The sequence below is a fragment of the Suricata suricatta genome, chromosome 4 (assembly GCF_006229205.1).
Source record: "Suricata suricatta isolate VVHF042 chromosome 4, meerkat_22Aug2017_6uvM2_HiC, whole genome shotgun sequence".
Classification (NCBI taxonomy): domain Eukaryota; kingdom Metazoa; phylum Chordata; class Mammalia; order Carnivora; family Herpestidae; genus Suricata; species Suricata suricatta.
In genome coordinates, this window is record NC_043703.1 from 157,155,412 (window position 1) to 157,174,739 (window position 19,328).

The 19,328-nt window shown below is 54.1% G+C and overlaps 1 protein-coding gene across 1 annotated transcript in view; it reads right to left on the bottom strand.

Annotated features, from left to right (window-relative positions):
- Positions 1–19,328, bottom strand: part of GREB1 (growth regulating estrogen receptor binding 1) — a 73,724-nt gene that overhangs the window by 28,588 nt on the left and 25,808 nt on the right. The window contains exons 9-18 of the mRNA XM_029936363.1: positions 18,625–18,810; positions 15,026–15,376; positions 13,155–13,283; positions 12,379–12,498; positions 11,693–11,890; positions 10,788–10,968; positions 9,067–9,262; positions 7,374–7,510; positions 2,051–2,390; positions 884–999 (exon numbers count right to left, since the gene is read on the bottom strand). Coding sequence (XP_029792223.1) covers positions 884–999; positions 2,051–2,390; positions 7,374–7,510; positions 9,067–9,262; positions 10,788–10,968; positions 11,693–11,890; positions 12,379–12,498; positions 13,155–13,283; positions 15,026–15,376; positions 18,625–18,810 — 1,954 coding nt within the window. The remainder of the gene's footprint in view (positions 1–883; positions 1,000–2,050; positions 2,391–7,373; positions 7,511–9,066; positions 9,263–10,787; positions 10,969–11,692; positions 11,891–12,378; positions 12,499–13,154; positions 13,284–15,025; positions 15,377–18,624; positions 18,811–19,328) is intronic.

Here is a 19,328-nt window from a genome sequence, read left to right on the forward strand (position 1 = left end):
AAGGGGAAGGGGGAGCGGGGAAAACAGGTGGTGGTGATGGAGGAGGGCACGTGTGAGGAGAAGCACTGGGTGTTGTATGGAAACCAATTTGACAATAAACTATTTAAAAAAAAAAATACGGCACCTGAGAACCTAGCACAGAGCCAGCACGTGACAGGACCTGGATAAGTGACCACGTGGACGTTTTGTTCTGCCAGGAAGGACGTGCTAAGGCCCCGCAGCCTGGCTGCCTGCTGTCCTCCACACGAATGAAGGAAATCTTTAGAAGCCAACCTGTCATCACCAATTCAAGCAACTGCTTTGTGTCCTGAATATCTACTTGTAGGTGTGACGGTCCAGAGACCCCAGGTGACACTGAGGGGCTTGCAGCTAGCATCTCCATGGCTGTGGTCCCCGGCGGAACGGAGACTATGAGACAGCGGTGTGTGACGGCCCAGCTGTCGCAGCAGCCTGGACCCCAGGAGAAATGTGGCCTTGAGCAGCCCTCCCCCTCCCCGATGATCCGACACTTTCCGACACTTTCCTAAGCGGACCAGCCATCCCTAACACACACGGTGACTTCACGGGCAGAAACACAGGGAGGCTCCAAACCCTCACCCCAACTGTCGGACCCCGCCCCCACTCCCGGGGCTCAGACACAGCCACCCGCCCCGCCAGGAGCCCAGAGGTGCCGAAGAATTAGGAAAAGCAGCCCCGACATCAGACGCATTTCACTGCCACAGATGGGAAAGGGTCATCACAAATGAAAATCTATGATGACTCGGAACGTGAAGACTCCATCTGCGGTTGGATAGGGGAGGCCTGGCCCGCCAACCCCCAGGAGCTGTGTGCACAGGCTGCTGGTTCCCGGCAGACCCCCCGGGGCATAGCCCCCAGCCCTCACCTTGGCAAGGACTCCCCGTGAGGGTCCATCCCACTGAAGATCAGGATGCAAGGCAGGCCCTCCAGCTCCAGGTAGGTCTGGGGTCTCCACTCCGCATCCTCGATCTTCTGCCACAGCTGCGGAAAGGTGACAAGTCAGGAAGTGGAGAGGCTCTGCCGGGACCACGGGGTCCTCCTCCCGGCTGGAAGCGTTTCATGAAAAGGACAGTTCCTCGTACCACAAACAAGCCTGTCATCTGCGCCACCCCTGCGTTCCCAGTTCCAATGCCCGGCACGGATTCGCTGTTCACGAAACATCCGCTCACTGATCCTCTGGAAGGAGGTGCACATCCTCAGTTGCAACTACATTTTTATTGTTTTCATAACCGGGCTGCCCTACCTGGCCCTTCGCTCACTTCCTACTCAACTGTGCTCTCAATATTCTTTCTAACCCCCTGTGTTTTCTTTCCTCTCTCAGGTTCAGTGAGAAGCTGCGGGCCAGGAGTTTAAAAAACCAGACAGGGGGCGCCTGGGTGGCTCAGTCGGTTAAGCATACAGCTCTTGATCTCAGCTCAGGTGATCTCACGGTCCGCGGGTCTGACCCCCGCACGGGGTTCTGTGCTGACAGCACAGAGCCTGCTTGGGATTCCCTCTTCCCCTGCCCCTCCACTGCTCCTACTCTCACTGTCGCTCTCAAAATAAATAAACATTAAAAATAAATAAGCAGGGGCACCTGGGTGGCTCAGCTAAACGTCTAACTTCAGCTCAGGTCATGATCTTGCCTTTCATGGGTTTGAGCCCCACATCGGGCTCTGTGCTGACAGCTCCGAGCCTGGTCCGCATTCTGTGTGTCTCTCTCTCTGTCCCTCCCCTGCTCATGCTCTCTCTCTCTGTCTCTCAAAAATAAAGAAGTTTTTTTAAAAAAGCGCACTAAAAAATAAAGAGCAAGAGTGTGTTTTAGGGAAGCAACATTTATAAGTAATCTGGCACCGCTGGATGAAAGATACAGGTGGGGACACGACAGGCGGCCAGAGGGGTGGCCAGGCGCGGAGGGCGCATAATGGGCAGCAAGGCTGGGGTGTCCGTCGCTGCTCTGTGGCCCCCTTGCCCCCGGGGTCACAACAGACACACACACACACACACTCTGCCGGCCGCTTTCACCCCTCCGGTCTCAGACCCCGGCGCCCACCTTGAGCTGCTTCACGAAGTGCTTCCCGACGGTGATGCCGGAGCTGGGGTTGCCCAGGATGATCTCGAAGTGCTCGTCCAGGGCCAGGCGCGCCCGCACGTGGGCCAGCCGCTCGTAGGCCACGGCCGCCAGCGGGGAGCAGGGCACGCGCAGCAGGACCATGAGCCCGTGGCCGCAGGGGCACTGCTTGGGGGAGTTGATGAGGTTCTGGGTGATCTCGAGCGTCTCCGCCGACGTGTAGTTCTTCATCTGCGACAGGCCGCTCACAGCCATCATGGCGGCCGCGTAGTGCTGCACGAGCACGAAGGTGCGGATCACCGCGCTGTGCAGGCGGGGGAACCTGCGACAGAGACGGACGGGGTGTGACCGGGCCGCCGCTGACCTCCGGGATGCCCGGGGCGTGCCGCCGGGCGAACACGTGACCCGACGCATGCACTGCCGCGGCCACGACAGAGCCCAGGTAACAAACGCGTCCTGGTTCCTTTGGAAGCTGCATGTACCAAACCCGAAACAGAAGCCCTCCTTAGAGGTCGCATCAAAAACTGCTCTGTCCAGGCGCCTGGGTGGCTCAGTTGGTTAAGCGTCCGGCTTCGGCTCAGGTCAGATCTCACGGTTCGTGGGTTCAAGCCCCGCATCAGGCTCTGTGCTGACCGCTAGCTCAGAGCCTGGAGTCGGCTTCGGATTCCGTCTCCCTCTCTCTCTCTCTCTGCCCCGCCCCTGCTCATGCTGTCTCTCTGTCTCTCCATAATAAATAAAAAACAGAAAAAAAAAACTTCTCTGTCATGTCCAGCTGGGGAACAAAAGCATAGGCTGGTGGTTGCTATTGAAAAGACTAGTTAATGTGAAACTATCTAAAAGGAAACAAAGGATTAAAAAAAAAAAACAATGGCCATTAGGATCAGGGAGCTCTAACTTCAAGCACCTTAACATATGTGTTATGAGATTACTCTCAAAGGGAGAAGGAGGCACGTAGAAAAAACAATATTTGAAGAAGTAACTGAATTTTTCTCATACTTGATGAAAATTCAAGTAACTTAAATACAAGAAACGTGAAGAAAACTATACCACGGTAGATCTTAAATTGCTTAAAATCAGTAACAAATTTTTAAAAATGTAGAAAGCAGTCCTGTCGGGAGATGGGGAGAGCAGAGAGGGGCGGGCACGTTACAAAGGGGAGGATGGCAACAGATTTCATTTGAAACAAAGCAAGTCAGAAGACAGTATAGCAACATCTTTAATGTATTAAAAGAAAAAAAAACCCCTAAATTTTATACCCAGGGAAAATATCTTTCAAAAATGAGTCAAAATAAAGACAAAAAGCATAAAGAATTCATCACCAGCGGTCCTTCCCTACATGAAATGTTGGAAACAAAAAGTCCTTCAGACAGAAGGAAAACAATACCAGATGAATCCACATAAAAGGAATGAAGTGCACTAGAAATAGTTAACTATGTACATAAGTATAAAAGATGTTTAATTATTATTATTTATTTAAAATTTTTTTTAAATGTTTTTATTTATTTTTGAGAGAAAGAGAGACAGCCTGAGCAGGAGAGGGGCAGAGAGAGAGGGAGACACAGCATCTGAAACAGGCTCCAGGCTCTGAGCTAGCTGTCAGCACAGAGCCCGACGTGGGGCTCGAACCCATGAACCGTGAGATCATGACCTAAGCCAAAGCCGGACCCTTAACTGCTGATCCACCCAGGTGCCCCTAATTATTATTTAAATATCTCTAAAAGATAATTGATTCAAGCAAAAATAACTTATCATGGAGTTTATAACATATATAACTAAAATGTAAAAGAACAGAAGCACAATATCTGGGAGGTGAGAAATAGAGATATATTATTGTAAGGATCTTATATGTTAAGTGGCATAATATCACTTGAAAGTAGACTGTCATAGGTTAAAAATAAATATAAAATCTAAAGTAAACTATTTAAATAACATAACAAAGAGTTATAGCTAAAAAGGAAGGTGGTGGAAAGAATAAGATCATTAAAAAACTGCTCAATTTGTCCAAAAAATAATGCAGAAAAAGGGAAACTAGAGAAGAGATGGGACAAGTAGAAAAACTTCAAGATAGATTTAAACATAACCACATCAATAACTACATTAAATGTAAATGGTCCAAACACCTCAATTAAAAGTCGGAGTGAAGTGCACTGGAAATAGTTAACTATGTACATAAGTATAAAAGATATTTAAGTATTATTATTTATTATATAATTCAGATTCTGTGTCTCCCTCTCTCTCTGCCCCTCCCCCACTCACGCTGTCTGTCTGTCTCTCTCTCTCAAAAGTAAACACGAAAAAATTAAAAAAACAAGTTAATAAAAGTCTGAACACTTTAAATATCTGCACTTCGCTATACATCAGTTACTCATCACTACAGCTATCATTTAAAAAAAAAAAAAAGAAAGAACACTGTGTGGGAGGCTGGACTGGCCCAGCTCCAAGCAGCACGTGCAGGTAGAGTGTGCGCACCCCTAAACCCCTGCAGTTGGCCCTGTAGGAAGGAAGCTCCACAGAAAACATACTGGAATAAAAATGGGAGTTGTTATACCTAAATTTCATAAGTCCCAATAAGTCTGTCAGATTTGTGGTTCCCCAAACCCATTCCCCAGCCACGTGCTGAGGTCTGCATGCGGCATACGGCAAATCAGCAGTCTGGCCATTTGCACATGGTGGCGAGAGGCAGTAACCACTGTGTTCTTACCTGTATCGCCTTCTGTCCAAGTTGCCTGTTTCAAAAAGATTTTCCAGACAAAGGATTCCTAGGAAAGGCAGTCTGGTGTGGCAGGAAGGACACCACACCTGCCTGTGTAGTCCAAGTTGCCACAAACAGGACGTGTGACCTGGACAAATCACTTCCCCTCTCCGGGCTGCAGTTCCCACAATTATAAAATGGGGCAGTTGGGTGAAATGGTTCCTAGAGGCTCTTAGGATTCTCCATAACTCAACATTCCAGAGTTTGATATTCCCTTCTCACTCCGTGAAATGTGAATTTCAGTCTCTGTGCAACACTTCCAGGTTAGCAGAAGGGGAGGGGGTGGGAAAGGAAGAGGCTGGTGGTGCAGATGATGGTGACAGGGACAGTCATGAGGGTGGCGATGGAGCTGACAGTAATGCCGGTGAGGGTGATGATGGGGATGATAGTCACCGTCATGGTGACAGCGAGAGTGGCACTGGTGGTGGCAATGACGGTGGTGTTAATGGTGACAGTGATGTCGATGGTACTGATGGTTGTGGTAATAATGGTGGTGACAGGAGTGATGGCGATGGTTGTGACGGTCATGGGGATTGTGATAACGGGATGGGACAGTGATAGTGCTGCTGCTGCTAGTGGCCATGGTGGTGACAGTGAGGGCAAAGACAGTGCTGACTATCTTGTAATGATGGTGACAGTAGTGACGTGGTGACGGTGATGGTAATAACGGGATGTGACAGTGACAGGGCTGCCAATGATGATGGTGGCAGTGGTAGAGATAGGGATGGCGATGATGGTGGTGACAAGGGCAGTGACAGTTAACATGAGCATGGAATGCGCACCAGGCAGTGGCCTGAACGTTTTATGTGTATTAATCCACTGACCCCTCGTGACATCCCCACGTGGCAGGTACTACTGTCCCCACAAAGGACTGAGAACCTTCTCTAAAGTCTAAACTTCTCTAAAGTGACAGCCCCAGGACTCGAACCCACGAAGTAGGATTTTGGAGCCTGAGCGCTCAGCAAACCACTGTCCTGAGTCTGCACATGCTCGTGTTTCATGAAGATTCTCACGAGAAGCCACTGGGAAGGTAGATTTTCTCCCAGGAGAGGGTGCGGAGGTTCAGGCAGGTTCAGCGGCCTCCCGAAGGTTAAAGCTAATAAAGTATAAAGCCAGGACATGCGGTCCCGGGGCCACTGGCCAGGACACCTTGCTCCATATACATGTGGCTAGTGGTTCTTGAGTTAGTGGCAAGGGCTTGGTCTGGCTTCACTACAAACCCCCCATATGACCTGGGGCAGGTGACCTGACCTAAGGGTATCTCTTCCTCTGCCACATGGGGATGGCAGGATCCACCTCACTGTGCCGCCGTGAGGATTATACGTGGCCACACACGGAGGGTGTTGGGCCCAAAGTTATACTCCCTGAGCGGCCAGCAGGAAGAGAGCAGGGCGGAGAGGCAGAGGCTGGGCTCCCTCACTCAGCAAGTCGATGAGCACTCAGCTGCCCGGGAGGGAGGGGGAGAAGCAATCCGATGAAGTCCATCAACGTCACAGTGACAAAAAGGGCTTTCGTTTCTCAAAGAGCATTCTGGGGAACCCTAGTCCCCTGACCCCCAGGAGATGCCACATACTCTAGCCACAGCGTGCGCGGCCACTGGGGGCTCGGGGAGCTCTTGAGGAAAAGACCTTCAATGTAAGGGTTCTCAAACACAGCTGACCATGGAACCCCTCTGGGCGTAACAGCCATTAGTATCCAGCCAGAGCAGCACCACTGGGAACACAGCTGGAGACGCAAGCGTCTGAGTTAATCCCCGTGGCGGCGAGGGAGACTGAGGTGCTGGGACAGCAGGTGGCAGCTCAACACCAACAGCTGGTAGCAGAAATCACCTGTGTTCTGCGCTGGCCAGGCTGTCCAGCCTGCCCTGGCTCCACAACGCATAAACCGCGTGGACGTCAGCAATCATTTCACCTCCCTGGGCCTCGGTTTCCTTATCTGAGACAGGGCGGCATTCAAATCCACCTCAGAGGTCTGCTGTGACGTGGGCTGAAGGGGCCGGCTGTAGAGACAGGCTGCTCCTGGGTTCACAAACCCAGATCAGCCCGTGCCAGACCCCAGGGAGTCACAGGGGCCCCTCTGAGCCTCTGTTTCCTTGCAAAAGGGAGATAATAGCAACCGGCGAGAGAGGTGGTGAGGACTAAGTAAGATGACGGACATATGGCTCTTGGAGCAGCGCAGGGCACACAACCAGCCCTTGACAGATGACACACAAAGGACATGGGGGTGAGGCCAGCTCGGACGGTCACCGTCATTCCCTTTAAACCTCTGGTGTCTCACCCCCCACTTTCTTAGCTTCTCTGAGTCTCCAACACACATTCTACATTCCAACGTATTTCTGCCCATTCTCATCTCTAAAATGGTCTGGAACAACGGCACAACAGGGATCACTGGCCCAACAGAGCAAGGAATACGCTAGGGTCCCCTTCATGGAGGGACGAAGTCACCCCAGAAAGGAGGAAGGCAGCTCGCTTTCCAGAACTCTCTGGCTGCACGTGCTTCAACTTGCACTTGACTCCTGAGCATTTTTTGGCAACTTCCAACAGAGACATGTACCTTTTGCCTAACGCCGTAACCATGGCCTCAAAGGAGCTGTCGTATCTGAGCAAAGGAAGGCTGTGTCCCGAAAGGGTGGACTCGATGAACTCTGACAGCCCGAAGTACTTCTTGTTCTCAGGACATAAGTCCACCCCCTAAAACAGAGAAGAACACCAGTCACTCAGACACCGCATTTGGGGGGGACACAGAGATTCACATGCCGTAGGTGACCGGCCCCAGCATCTTGATCTAAACGGTGCCAACTCTGTTATCCTTTGCATGACGCTTTATACACGACTTCTCTCTGCAGATCCACAGCGCAGAGCATTCTGTACTTAAAGGATTTGTGTTTTGCACTGGCCAGTGCAATGGAAAGACTCTTCCATTCATTCGACCCCAGTGCCTTTGCCAAAAAGAAAACCAGCCTTGTTTTTCAAACCCACAACTTTTAAAAACTGTTTCTTTCCAGCTAGTTGAAGCTAGTTTTCAGAAGAGGCAAATCAATCACCTTGCATGCAGTGGCTAATGAAAATCAGCGGAGAAGGGGTGCCTGAGTGGATCAGTCGGTTAAGTGTCCGACTTCGGCTCAGGGCATGATCTCACGGTTTGTGGGTTTGAGCCCTGCGTCAGGCTCTGTGGTGACAGCTAGCTCAGAGCCTGGAGCCTGTCTTCGGATTCTGTGTTTCCTTCTCTCTCTGCCCCTCCCCCGCTCACACTATGTCTCACTCTGCTCTCAAAAATAAATAAATGTAAAACAAAAATTAAAAAAATAAAGAAACAGAAATCAGCAAGGAGAAAAAAATGCTTTTACCCAATCGATTTCACTCCCACTGACGTAACAGTCCTCCCAAACTATCATCAGAGCTTCTCAAAAGTCAGAGCACAGCAGAGTCAGAGATGTTGATACAATGACAAAGACACAAACTTTGCCCTCAGACAGCACCCCGGGGAAGTGTGAGGGCCACAGAGCCAGGAGGACTGGGTCATTTCCCGGCTCCACCACTTTCTGGCTGCGTAGTGTTTGGGCAAGTGGCTCGACCTTCCTCTGCCTCTTTCTCTCCGTCTGTAAATCAGCAATCATCCAAGCCCCTGGCACCTACAGGAGTTCATGTGGTAGAGCACCCAGATCAATGCCTCCCCAGCTCATGAAAGTACGATGGGAATACTTGCTAACGACCACCGCGGACTCGGAATCTGCCGGACGGAAGCCGAGTGTCAGGATCTTTATAAGTTCCTCCAATGAGTCTGGGACATTCCAAAGAAGTCTAGAACTTAAGGTTTACTTGCTACTCGTACCATGAGCTAGATTCCAACCACCCAGCACTCACAGATGATCAGCTGTGGACCTTCTCCTTTGATAAGAAAAGGCAGGGGATGCACTAAAACCTCTCCAGGTGTCACGGATGTGGGTTCCGTTTGAGGAAGGAGATTTTGAACCTTGCAGTTTAAGGATGTGGGGGCAAGAAAAGCAGGGATGTTTCCAAGGCTTCTAGACTACATGTCACATGTCCTAAGACTGGGAAGGGAACTAGTGCATGTGGGGAACGTTTCTAAAGACCAGGAAGAATTTAAAAATCTATCTCTGGGTCCAATCAAAGATCCAAGAAACGGGGACCCACTCGGCCCCCATCTACACCAGTTAATCCAGAGTTTTACGCAACAGGACCTCTCCCACCCCGACCGGTGTCGCTGTGACGCCGGCTGCACTCACGCTGCCGTAGGAGGCCGGCCAGTGCACCTCGTTGTAAGGGCTGATGAGGGTGTGCTGCGTCTGCAGCGCGTAAGGGAAGGACGTCACGTGCAGCGTCACGATGTTGGGCGCCTCCTTCACCTCTCTGCAGTTCAGCAGGCTGTCCACCAGCCCCACGGCCGGGTCACTTTGGGAATAGAGATTATGAACCGCGCTACTAAGGGAGGAAAGGGGGAGAAGTAACAGTGAGTGGAGAAGTAACAGTCATTTCACAAGGATCAGGCCGCTGAAGGCGGGTATAAGGAGCCCCACCCCCAAACCTGCGAGCAATCAAAGCTCGTGGCTCTGACCACACTGCAGGCACCTGTCAGGGATCCCCTGAGGCTCGTCACTTATTAAAAACCTGGCCAGGGGAACGGGATGTAGGGGGGACTGCTTGCAGGATACACAATCCTACTCCTCGAGAGCTCTGACTCTCACCCAGCAGTGCTCCCCTCTGGCCCCATCTGATGGTGGACTTGAGTCCTTAAACTCTTCCCCCGAAAGTCCTACCGACCTCAAACAATCTCAAGAGGATATAAAATGGCGCCCTCTGTATTCAATGTAAAGACCAGGACCAGGAAGGGGAAAGCATTGTGGACAAGGAGCTTAGGAGACCAACACAGCTCGCTGTTCCCTGGGGGCCGTGGCCTCAGCCATCTCTTCTGGCCACCCAGCAGACCAGAAGAAACTTAGTGATTAACCCTTTCAGCAGCAGGGAGGTACTCGGAGAAGCCTATGCCCAAATGGATATTGACGCTATAGCTCTTCATACAATTCCAGATGTGCAAAGACCTCCAAAGTCACGCAGGGACCTGACACCACACGCCCTTCGTATGGGTGCTCTCTGAGCTGCCGGCCAGCCCCCTTCAGCTTTGAAGCTGGGCTAAGTCAAAGCCTTGGTCTGCGATCCGTCCCAGGCTCTCCCTTCCTTCCTCCCCTAGTCAGCGGCAATGTCCAAATGCACAGTCTTCAGCCCAGTCCACGGAGCTGACTGATTCCGGGAAATCAGGAATCCTGCCTGGCTCCCCTCCAACACCATCTAAAATGCATCTAGGGGCCCCCCGGGTGGCTCAGTCAGTTAAGCAGCCGACTTCGGCTCAGGTCATGATCTCACAGTTCATAGGTTCAAGCCCCGCATCAGGCTCTGTACTGACAGCTCGGAGCCTGGAGCCTGCTTCCAATTCTGTGTCTCCCTCTTTCTCTGCCCCTCCCTGACTCATTCTCTCTTTCTCTCTCTCTCAAAAATAAATAAACATTAAAAAAAAATTTTTAAATGCTTCTAGATTGACATGCATTCGAATTGAGCACATAAAATCGCCCCCGAAAGGGAGCTTCTCCAGTTCGTATCCCCGGCTCCCTCCCTGCACCAGGGGCGCCTCGTCACTGAACAGGGCACAGAAAACGTGCATCAGGCTGTGATTCAGGGGCCCTAGTTCTAGGCCAGCTCTGCTGCTGACACCCCTCTGAGCACCCCCGGCAACACAGAGGCTGGTTCCACGAGTGCCTTTCCGAGCCACCACTAGCTGTTCCCTGAGACACCCTCCAACTCTAAGGTTCCGGAATAATCTAAGGCATCGGCTTACCAATGCCCAAACTCCATCATTCACCTGTTCGAGGCTCATACCCACAGTCCCAAGTGTCACCCACACATTAACATGATAAAATGTCACCCCTGGCATACGCCAAAGCCAGGCACTCACCTCACGAGGTCCCAGTGGGCATGGTCATGGATGAGGACAAAGAGCGTGTGTGGGTTCTGAAAGGCGTTTTGCAGAAAGGACTTAAATTTGGTCTGTGCTTCAGCATCAAGCTTCAACACGTGCTGCTCCACCCTCTGCTTGGTCACGTGCTCCTTCTCCAAGCCGAGCTCCAACAAAACCCCTGTCACACGGCAAAAACATATCCCAAGTAGAACAGGACAGTTAACACCCTTGTCACATGCTTCTCGCTCATTCAGCAGGCACGCGCCCAGGCCCCGAGGGTACAGGGACGGGTGAGAGGCCGGGGAGTCGGGGCAGCCGGCGCTGTGCAAGCCAGCGTCACACACGTGTCAGCAGGAGCTGGGCACAGAGGCGGGCCTGTCACATCGGGGGTGCACACAGCAGGCCACCCAGGGGGCACGGCCCCGCTGGCTTCATGAAGCAGGTGATCCAGGCCCAGTGTGACTAAAGGGAAGGGCGAGGTCCTGTCCTCCGCCAACCCCAGCAAACTCTCTCCCGGCATGAATGCCACCGAGCTTCACGTTAGGTAACTTAAAGCTAGAACCTTTGAGTTAAGACATGGACTCTTGGTATCTTTCCTATCTCACCCCCTTGAAAACACCAGGAAAATACATTAAGTTGAAACAAGATATGCACATGTTGGTCACTGGACTGAGCGGGACGGAGTGGAAATTCAAGTCTTGGTTCTAGCTTTAGTGGATTATAAAGTCTCGGGTGATTCGCATCTCTGAGTGTCTGTTTCATGATCGATGAAATGGCGGCAATAACGCTTGCCCTATCTCCTTGAGGGGCAAAGGCTGGTATTGCAAACCCAAATCTTGAATTTAAGGGGATGAAAGCTTCTCTGCGTAGGCGCCCCAACGTGTCCCCTGAGTGCCCCGTACCTGAATGCCAGACATGGAACAGGGTCTGCTGATAGGCCACTTCTGAGGGTGGGATGCAAATCAGAAAGTCCACCTTCTCGAAGGACCCCAGGTCCAAATTCTGGGTACTGGAATCCGCAATTGAGCACACGTGGGAGAGAAGCTTCTGCGCCACGGCCAGCTGGAAGGGCTGGATGTGCTGGGGCCCCGGGCTGGAACCTGGAACCAGAGCCCCATGGCGGTGAGGCGCACTCGGGGGCAGAGTGCCGATACCCTGGGGCTCCGCCAGGGAACCCAACAGGGGCCCCCCCAGCACACAGAGTGACCAAAGGGGAAACGCACCAACGTTTACGCAGCGCCTGCTCTGGGCCATGTACCGGTTCACCCTTTCCATAACTGAATAATAAAAGGACAAACGGCCCCCAGGGAGCACAGAGGCAGTGCCCTACTGCACCCGAAGGGGACAGACAGCATCCCAAGGAAGGCGACACTAAAATAGGCAACTATTTCAACAACGCCTTGGTAATCAACATGGAGCAATGCACTATCTCAGGAAAAGTGTCCATTGGCGTTGAAGACTGAAATTAAGATTGCGTATTAGTCCACTTGGATGCTCAGTAGATGTCCTGCCTTCTGGATGTATCTCTAATACGGCTTGCTCAGAGCCCCTGGCATCCCCTGGCCGCTGGCTTCCTGGCATCACTCACTCGTGCATGCCGGTGCATCCAGGGAGGCTGCTTTGGTGACAGAGGAGGCAGTGAGTGACGATGAAATATGGCCTTGATTTTCCTGATGAAATTTGTCCAGCAAAATGTCAATGTCCCCCTCTGCCCAAAACAGAGAGAACAACAGATATGGGTTTTCCATCCCAGTGAAATTCGGTAAATATTCATGCAACGCCTAGTAGGTACGAGGCACTGTCCCAGGCTGGGGTGATGGAAATGAAGGAGATGGGACCCATCCATTCGAGGAGCCCACGGCTTAGTAAGGAAGGCAAAGAGGTCAGAGAAAATGGCACGGTGACGTGGTAGGTGCCGGGACAGAAGGAAGAGCCAGATGCTCAAGGACAGGAGGAAGCGGTCTGAGCCCATCCTAGAGAAGGAAGGGCCAGAGGAAGTTTCTGGGAGGAAATGGGGTGAGGAGCCAGGCAGAGAAGGGAGGAGGGCGCAGACCTCACAGCACACAACATGCAGACTGAGGGACAGCTCCAGCAAGAAGCCTCGAGCAATTCAGAAGGGGACCGGGGGGCAGCAGTGCACAGGGCCAGGGAGTACAACGAGGGAGACAGGAGGCCCTCGTGGGCCCCAAAAGCCAGACACCACAAAGCCCGCCACCTAGGAGAGCCCACAGCCAGCGCACGAGGACGGCCAGCCAGAAGCCACCAAAGGGTCGTGAATGCTAACACAGGCAACAGGCTCCGAGAGGACTTCACCTTTGCGTCTTTGTTCCCACCCCTCCCACTTGAGTGTGTGCCCGGGCTTGCCTGGACAGAGGGTGCTGAAAAATGCCCCCAACAAGTCCACTTTCCCGGTAACCAGCTCGTAACTGACTTCTTTCTGGTACTCCGCAGGGGTGAGAAGGCTCTCAGAAAGAATCCGGGCTTGGTATTTTCCTGGAAAACAAAGAACTCTCACTGGGCCCCTCCATGTGAGCCCCTGGACGACAGTCTGTCTCTTCGCTCCCCCTCGAGCCTGTCCCTGTGCGGGGTCAAGAGCAGGTGTTCATGTTGGTTATATGAAGAAATGGCATAAAGCCTCCTGGCCCAGGTTAATAGGACAGTCGGAGGGAAACCCAGACCCTGACCTTGGAGCCTCTCTTCCCACTTGCTAGCCCTGTAACCTGAGCTACTTAATGCTTCCGGCCCCATTTCGCCCCCTGAAACAGGACTCACAGCACTCACTATTTCTCGGGACTGTCCCGAGTTGGTAAGCCAGGCACTGTTTATAATGATGCTTAGTCCAATCCGCGACACACAATAGGCCACCGGGTTTATTCCCAAGAGCGCTGCTCAAATCATGTAGACAATTTATTAAAAAACACATACACATGCAGAATGAGTTTAGGATCAAGAATGGTCAAGGATAACTGGAGCAGTGCATAGCAACGATATGTAAGTAAATCGCTTTTGGTAAATAAAAAGACATGAAAACTTCAGGCTTAAAACAAGTTAACACCCATGGTGTCATTTTTTTTAAACAGTTAAAAAAAAAACAGCAGTATAGTGATGGGCCCAAAATTATTCTGAAATTGACAAACTGACCTACGAAGATCTATGAATACCATTCAACAGGGCGGCCGCACCCAGTCCACACGCCCCTCCCAAGCCCCGCCCCACCCACGTCACCGACACGCAGAGCCAGGCCACTCCTCCGCGCCTCCCCCCACCCAGCCCCGGCCCCCCTGCACTGGGCACCTGACAAAAACAGCCCCTCTGCTCTCCACACACAGATTCTTCTAGAACAAAAGGCAGGTCAGCCCTTCTCTGGTCAAAATCATCCAAATGGTTTCTCAACTCACACATGGAAGAATCCAAAGCTCTGATGAGGCTCTCAGGACCCCCACAGCGCCCTAGCCCCCACCTCTGCCCCGGCCCCCTGCTTGCCTGGGACATGCCAGGCACAGTGTGCTGCCATGCGGTCCCGGGGGCCCGCAGCTGTCCCCAGAGGCAGCCTCGTCTGCTTCCTCATTTCTCTCAGGCCCTGCTCCTCACGCCACCTCTCTAGGTAGGTCCTCCTGCCACCTCTTGATAAACAGCTTCCCAAATGGGATCCTCCTTCCTGGGGCCCTTCTGCCCACAATGTCATGCACTGGCTTTGACCTCTGTCCCCCCCTCACCCCCCAGAATGCACGCTCCCGCAGAGCAGGGACCCTCTCACCTTCCCTCCTGTATCTCAGGTCCCTAGAACTGTGGCTGCACAGAGTCGGGCTTCCATAAATGTTTGTATAATGCATTCGCTCTTGGACTCGTTAATCCACATTAAACAGTAAGATCCCTGGGATTTTTGTCCTCCGTTGGCTAGCTGAAGGGACTGAGGGCCACAGTCATTAAGTGACCAGTCACATCACCACCAGGTGCGTGGTCCCAGGCTTTCCACCCGGTCTACCCACACTCCAGAGCGGCCCAGCCTCTCTGGGCTTTGGCAAGGGGAATGCTCACCTTCCTCTCGGAGGAGGAAATGGATTTTAACTCAGCGCGCCAGCCGGGGCCCAGCAGCGCACACAAGGGGGGGCTATCACGCACTAACCACCGGCTGCTACAAACCCTGGGCCACAAGGGGCAAAAAAAAGCGCAGAGCTGTGAAGGAAGAGAGCGGGAAACGGACCACAGCCACCAATCTCGGGCGCAGGGCTCACCGGTGACGGCGACGCAGGAGTCAATGGCCGGGCTTCGGCACGCGCGGACGATCACCACGTAGTTGGTCTTGGCGAGCCGGCCCTCGACGAGCAGCCGGAACATCTCGGAGAGGCCCTCGGCCAGGGAGTAGGTGCACTCGATGATGTGCACGCTGTCGTTGCAGGAGCTGGCGGCCAGGCCGGCGAGCCAGGGCAGCTGGGCCGAGGTGACCGGCGCCACAGCGCTGGGCGCGGGCGGGCAGGGCTGCGGCGGCGCCTGCTGGTACTGCCGGATCTCGGTCAGGTGCGATTCGCGCCACGAGCGCAGGAAGATCTGCTCCAGGTCCTCCATCAGGGGCACCTGGTCGGCTGCTGGCAACGACACGAAGGCAGGAGAGGCGTCAGCGCCCGCCGCGCCCACACCGTGGTGCGACGCCAGCACCGGGGGCGATCCCGGGAGCCCCGTGCAAGCGGACGCGAAAGCAACGCAATCCGCATCTTTGGTGCCAACCTGCCTTAGGGGGCGCTGGGAGGGCGGGAGGACGTCCCAGCAACCAGAGGTCCCCATCCCAACAGAGCCGCGGCTCTCTCTGCCTGTTGCTCAGTCTGGGTTTCATGTGTGTTTTATTTTTTATTTTTTCATTTTTAAATGTTTATTTACTTTTGAGAAAGAGAGAGAAAGAGAGAGTGTGAGTAGGTGAGGGGCAGAGCGAGAGAGGGCCACAGAATCCGAAGCAGACTCCAGGCTCTGAACTGTCAGCAGAGAGCCCGACGCAGGGCTCAAACCCATGAGCTGTGAGATCATGATCTGAGCCGAAGTCGGCGCTTAAGCGACGGAGCCCCCCAGGCGCCCCAGGTGCGGGTTTTAAATGGCAGTAGGGACTGGGGAGCCCATGACCTCAGGGCTTCTCTCCTCCCCTACCTTCTCGCTGTAACCACGCATGCACTGTCGGCGGGCCGCGCCTAGCACGGTCACTGGGCACACCAGGTCCCGTCCTAGGAGGCCATTTACTCAGTGGTGTCTCTACTGTCGATCCTTTAATTGCTGCCAAACAGCCACCTGTTATTACTTCCACGACACCCATCTTTCCGGGTCCCAGAGCTGGGCTTCCGGACCCAACTAGTACCCACTGTCAGACTGTTTCCAGATGGTCTACGTGCGTCCGCCTACCGGGACGTCAATGTCATGTGATGACGGTGGTTTTACCGCACACGTAGCTCCACGGACACCAGCGCATGCATTATTAAATCCAGAAATATATTACTTTGTTGACCTGATGCCTAGTGAGACTGAATACTGTCACCATTTCTTTCCTACAGACATTTTCTGGTGTCTTTGTCCAAATCTTCTATCTGGATGAGCTGGAGGAAAGAGCACCACACTTCAATTCAGAAGCCATACTCCTTCCTGGTTCCACCAACACCAGCACCACAGACCCAGAACTATCTTACTTACAAAGCAGCTTCCTGCTCTAGGAAACGGGGATCACACCACCCACTCACTGGGCTATGCCAAGATTTGATTCGATGAGCTGTAGGCCTCCCATCTTCAAGATCTTTCCCCTTGGGCCCACATTCTGGAATCACCATCGCCAAGCAGAGCTTCTGGAAGAGCTGTCTACACTCACTGCGCCTGCGTCCTCTCTCCAACCCACAGCAGCCTGGTTTTTGTCCCCTAGCTCCTCGTACACACCCATCATCAAGGCACCAGTCACTCCCACACGCCCAAACCCAATGGCCAATCATCAGTCTTCACTTTGCTCTTGGCCTCACTGACTCAGGTGACTGGGCCCTCTCCTGAAATGCTTTCACAGGAGTCTGCGTCCATGTTTATCTGTTCCTTCAACGCATGCCAGCTGAGGGCCAGCTCCATACCGCAGGTGCCGCTGGACCCACAGATGTGAACCAAACCAACATTCCTGATCTCACAGACCCCCCATCCTACCTGGGGAGATGCACCAAAAGTGAGCAAACACACATGGCGTGTAATTCATGGGGATGCCGGTGCTCTAAAGGCAAGATAAAGAGGAGAGAGACACCCAGGGGTCTGGGGAGGGGGGCACTGTCTTAGATATGGTGATGCTGAGGTTCTCCCTGAGGTGACACAGGAACCAAAACTTGGAGGAGAAGAAGCAGTAGTTGTGCAAATGTCTTGGGCAGGAGCGTTTCTCGGGAAGGAACAGCAAGCACAGGGTAGACGGGTCTGCCCCGGGGAACAGCAGGGCTGGAGCAGAGGGAGCAGAGGCGGGAGGCGGCCTGGTCGCTTGGACCCTGGAGCCAGTATGGGCTGAGTGTGTGACAGGAAACCCCGTTGGGCTCCAGCAGAGGACAGATATGATTAGTCACAATCATAACAGCTGTGCAGAATGGGGGCCGAGCCGACCCTGGCAAGGGAGGTGTGACAAGGTGAGGGGGAAGGCTAGATTTGGGACGAAGCAGGGCTTACCGGTGAGTGGGACGTGGGTGGTGAGAAAGAATGAGAGAGAGACCCACACCCACATTTTCCTAGATTCCTGACCCACCCAGGTGACATTCTCTGGGTTCCCTGATCCCCGCCTCCCCGCTGCTCCGCTTGCCCCCTCCTCCAGATCTCTGACCTCGGGGGTGCCTTGGAGAAGCCTGGGGGCTCTCCTCTAGTGTCCCGGCTCCAGCTCAGATCATCCCTGGGCCAGCGTTCCCCAAATGTACACCCGCGGCTGCACCTCCTCCCTGGGGCTCCAGTTCCCTCCGGCCCAATCCTGGACTTGGCCCCGTGGCTGCCTTGTGTGGCACCTCGAACTTAAAACTGTAAAGACAGAACTTGTGCTCGCCCTGTGGCTCTGCCATCTAGCTGGAGGCTCAGGCCAAACCCCAGGCTGGGCGCACCACCCTTCCCTTCAGAGTAAATCCAGCATCTCTCTCCCGTGATTCTGAGCGGCCAAAGCCACAGCCACCTGCACTGGGACAACACAGCCCCCGCACCATCTGGCCCCATATAGCAGCCAACGTGGTCGTCTTGAAGTCAAGGTCAGCTCATCTCCACCCCTTGCCTAAAACTATTCCAGAGGTGCTGCGGATTCAATTATGGCCCCTTCCCAAATTCACACGGGGACGCCCTCACCCTTGGTGTGACTGCACTAACGTTGAGAGAGGTCGGAGGGCGAAGTCCAGATCCAGGGGAATGGTGGTGGTCGTGTAAGGAGAGACGAGACCCCGGCCTTCACGCCCCCTCCCCTGCCCCCACCTCCAAACCTCCTCCCAAGGCTGCTCCTTCCACTCAGGTCTCTGCTCAAACAGCATCTCCCCCAGAGGACCTTCTCAGGACGCTCAGTCAACCTCAGAGACAGCCCCCTCTCCCTGCCCACACGCTCCACCTGCTCACTGTCCCGCTCCCTCTAGAACACGCTCCCCCTGAGCCCTCAGTGCACCTGGCATGGCAGGTGAATCATTCTGAATGATCTCTGTGGACTCCTGCCTCCTCGAAGCCCCCCGGCTCCAGGGCGGGGAGGGGACAGCACCGCCAGCAGGTCCCCAGCACGCCCTCTCCGCCAGCCAGCGGGGCTTCCCGAGGGCTCTAAGGGCAGAGCAGGGGTCCAGGCCGACACTCCGCCTCCTGCCGGGGAGGGGGGAGGGGGGCTCACCCAGCTGGACGAGATAGTGGACGGTCAGCAGGAGCTGCATCTCCGCGGAGATGGGCTGGATGGCCGAGGCCCCGTAGTGCTCATACGCTCGCGAGATGGACTGAGAGTTCTGGTAGCACGTGGACAGGAGGGGGCTCACGACGACGTCGCTCAGGTTCCCGCAGAGGTACGGGAAGTTCCCGTGGCCTGCGGAAGAAGCAGGGACGTCCTCTGGGCGACTGGCGCGGGGCACACGCAGCCCCACGCGTGTGCATGTCCGAATGGCAGGGAGCCGAGGCGGGCAGGCGAGGCGGCCCTGGGCCAACGCCCGCGTCCCTTTACGGGACGATCACAGGCTGCCCACCCTCGCGGAGCTGGTGCACCTGCTCCGCAGACCGACCGCGGCTCCAGCATCTGCCTGCCCGTCCTCTCCCATCCCTTGTGGTTCCCAGGTGAGCACGCGGAGGCCCAGAGAGACGTGCCCGAAGCCCAACAGGCACCTGGCCGCTGCCTCCCAGCACTGACTAGAGAACGCCCGCCTGCCTCCACCTCCCCAACCCGTCCACGGTGGGTCCTGTGTCACGTCCCCCCCAGGACTCTCTGGAGTTAGGACAATAAATCACTGTGCAGACCGGAGGTGCCAGATACTGACAGAACCCAACCAATGCTCTGGTCCATGTTAGGAGATCAAGTCCGAGAAGCCAGAGGCGGAAGAGCCTGGGGGG